A 2,267-nucleotide genomic window follows, 5' to 3' on the forward strand; every position below is an offset into this window, starting at 1 on the left:
TCCGTGCACGTCGAAATGGTCTCCGTACTCTCCGACTCGGAGCCTCCGTAGCACGCCAACTTGCGAGCATACGAGACCAACTGCTCGCCGCCATTGCAAGTCGAACGAAGCTCATTGAAGTAGTCGTCGTCGCACACAGGACACGCGTACGCAGTCTTCCAGACGATATTCCAGTTGCACTTGTCGTCATCATCCTGTGACGCAGACGCTGGCTTGCTTGTAGTACCTGCAAATAACTCGTTAGCATCACTTTACGAACTTTAATTGATGGGTTCATCATGCTTACCGCTGTTAAGATCACATTCAAAATTGAATGTAGTGGACATCGTCTTGCCGTTAACACAAGGGGATCCGTTAGTGAAGGATACCTTGACACCAGCACCAGACTCCAGCGGTAAAATATCCATATGACTGCCACCATTCACGAGTTTCCATTGCTGCAACACACCACAGATTAGATAAATACTTTAAGGAGATATACAAGGTCAAAAGCGACATACCGATGGAGCGGAGCACATGACGTTGCCGTAGACTCCGCTGTTCTGTTGGAAGTATCGGCCAGCTTCACGAGGGTTAACCATAGTAGCGAAAACCACATGAGCCACCTCCTTCGTTGTGTCTACTTCTTGGTCCACAATCTGACCAGGTACTTGCTCCAACCAGCCACTTCCAAGAGGACGGAACAGCCCTGCGAACCAGTAATTCTGGCCGTCAGCCTGGAAAGCCATCGACGACTCCACTGGCTTAATAGACTGCAAGCTCGTCGAGTTCCCGTACACCGTATCGTCCAAAATCCAGCTCTCATTACCCCACACTAGCGCCTCGAGAAGTGACAAATTGTACGTCACCTGCAGACCACTAAGCGCCGAAGACACGGCATCAGACGACGCTGACGAAGACAGCATCACTGATTCCGATGACGCACTAGCATTCAGTGTTAGTGCTTGGGGAGCAGCACAGGCCACTGCACCGGGACTACTGTACGTGTTCTCGCCACATGGAGTACACTGCGAAGCTCCTTCTTTCGAGTACGTATTGGCTGGACACTCAGCACACGCGACGATCCCAGTTGAGTCTCCAGCTTCTGCGAACGTACCAGCTGGGCAGATACGACAGCTCATTTGCGAGTCATCATCCGAGTTAACCGGTTCATATCCGGACGGACAGCTATCACAGCTCACACCAGCGCCTTCTTGAGTGCCCGTAAAGCCTAGATACGTCACTTTCGCCTCGATCGCACGCTTGCCTTCCGCACTAGTAGAGCGCACTACAAATGCGAATTCTTTGACCAATGAAGTCGTCACATTGACCGGGATAATCTCAGTGAACGTGCCATTCTCCCCACCGTGAAGCAAGTGAACAACATTCTTGTTCTCACCTGCTCCACTGCTGCTGCCGTCCAAGTCATAGCTTCCAGGAGCACTAGGAATATCCGCTTCCTTCTTGGATTTCGTGGTACTATCGCCAGCGTCGCGGATTTCCAGCTCTACCCACGCACGAGATCCATCGTCTTGGAATGTGGGAACGCCACTCAGCTTGTAAGTCAAGTTAAGCGCACCAGAATGCACGAAAGGTACGTTGAAAGACAGAGCCGAACGACTCGGCCGACTCCAGTCTCCATCGTCGTCGTCATCACTTGTATGTTGAGCAAATAGTAGCCCACTCTTCGTAAGTTTCCAGCCTGCATGTTTTGTTGCTTCCTTGTCAACAATTTGAGGCCACGAGTTCCACGCATCCGGAGTCCCAGCACCGAATTCAAGCGCATTCACCACAACAGTACCAGCAGGACACTCCTCACACTTACCCGAAGCGCTTAAAGCCTCGTTAACGCCGCAAGCTTCACATTCGTCTCCCTCTGAGAGTTGATAACCACGTGCGCAGCTCGCGCATTCCACTCCTTTCTGTGATTTCGGGAGCTCAATACTGCTCTTCAGTGTTGAGTCACACGTCTGCGGCTCACTCCAAGAGTATTTGACATTCCGTACGCCATCCTTACACGTCGTGTACGTCTCATCCACGTCATCCATCGAACAGGGGCGCTGCTCAACACACGATGAAATGCCGATAGATCCTTTCGGCGCGTATGTGTTAGGAGGACACGCGTAACACGTAAAATCCAACTCGCTGTTGGATTTTGCGGCTGCATATTCGTTGGGGCCACAGAAGGCGCACAATGATCCCCCACTATTCGTCATATCTCCGCCACAAGTATGACAGTGCAGGTCGGACCAGGCTGTACCTACCAGCTCGATCACCTTGAGGTATGC

The 2,267-nt window shown here is 51.7% G+C and overlaps 1 protein-coding gene across 1 annotated transcript; it reads right to left on the reverse strand.

The window, feature by feature from the left end:
- Positions 1–260: 260 nt before the first annotated feature.
- PPTG_01270 (hypothetical protein) lies at positions 261–2,195 on the reverse strand (the record flags this gene model as incomplete). The annotated part of the gene is made up of 2 exons (XM_008894507.1): positions 261–437; positions 501–2,195. The coding sequence occupies 2 exons, from the start codon at positions 2,193–2,195 to the stop codon at positions 261–263; spliced, it is 1,872 nt and encodes a 623-aa protein (XP_008892755.1).
- Positions 2,196–2,267: the final 72 nt, after the last annotated feature.

Source organism: Phytophthora parasitica (assembly GCF_000247585.1).
Source record: "Phytophthora parasitica INRA-310 unplaced genomic scaffold supercont2.3, whole genome shotgun sequence".
Taxonomy (NCBI): domain Eukaryota; phylum Oomycota; class Peronosporomycetes; order Peronosporales; family Peronosporaceae; genus Phytophthora; species Phytophthora nicotianae.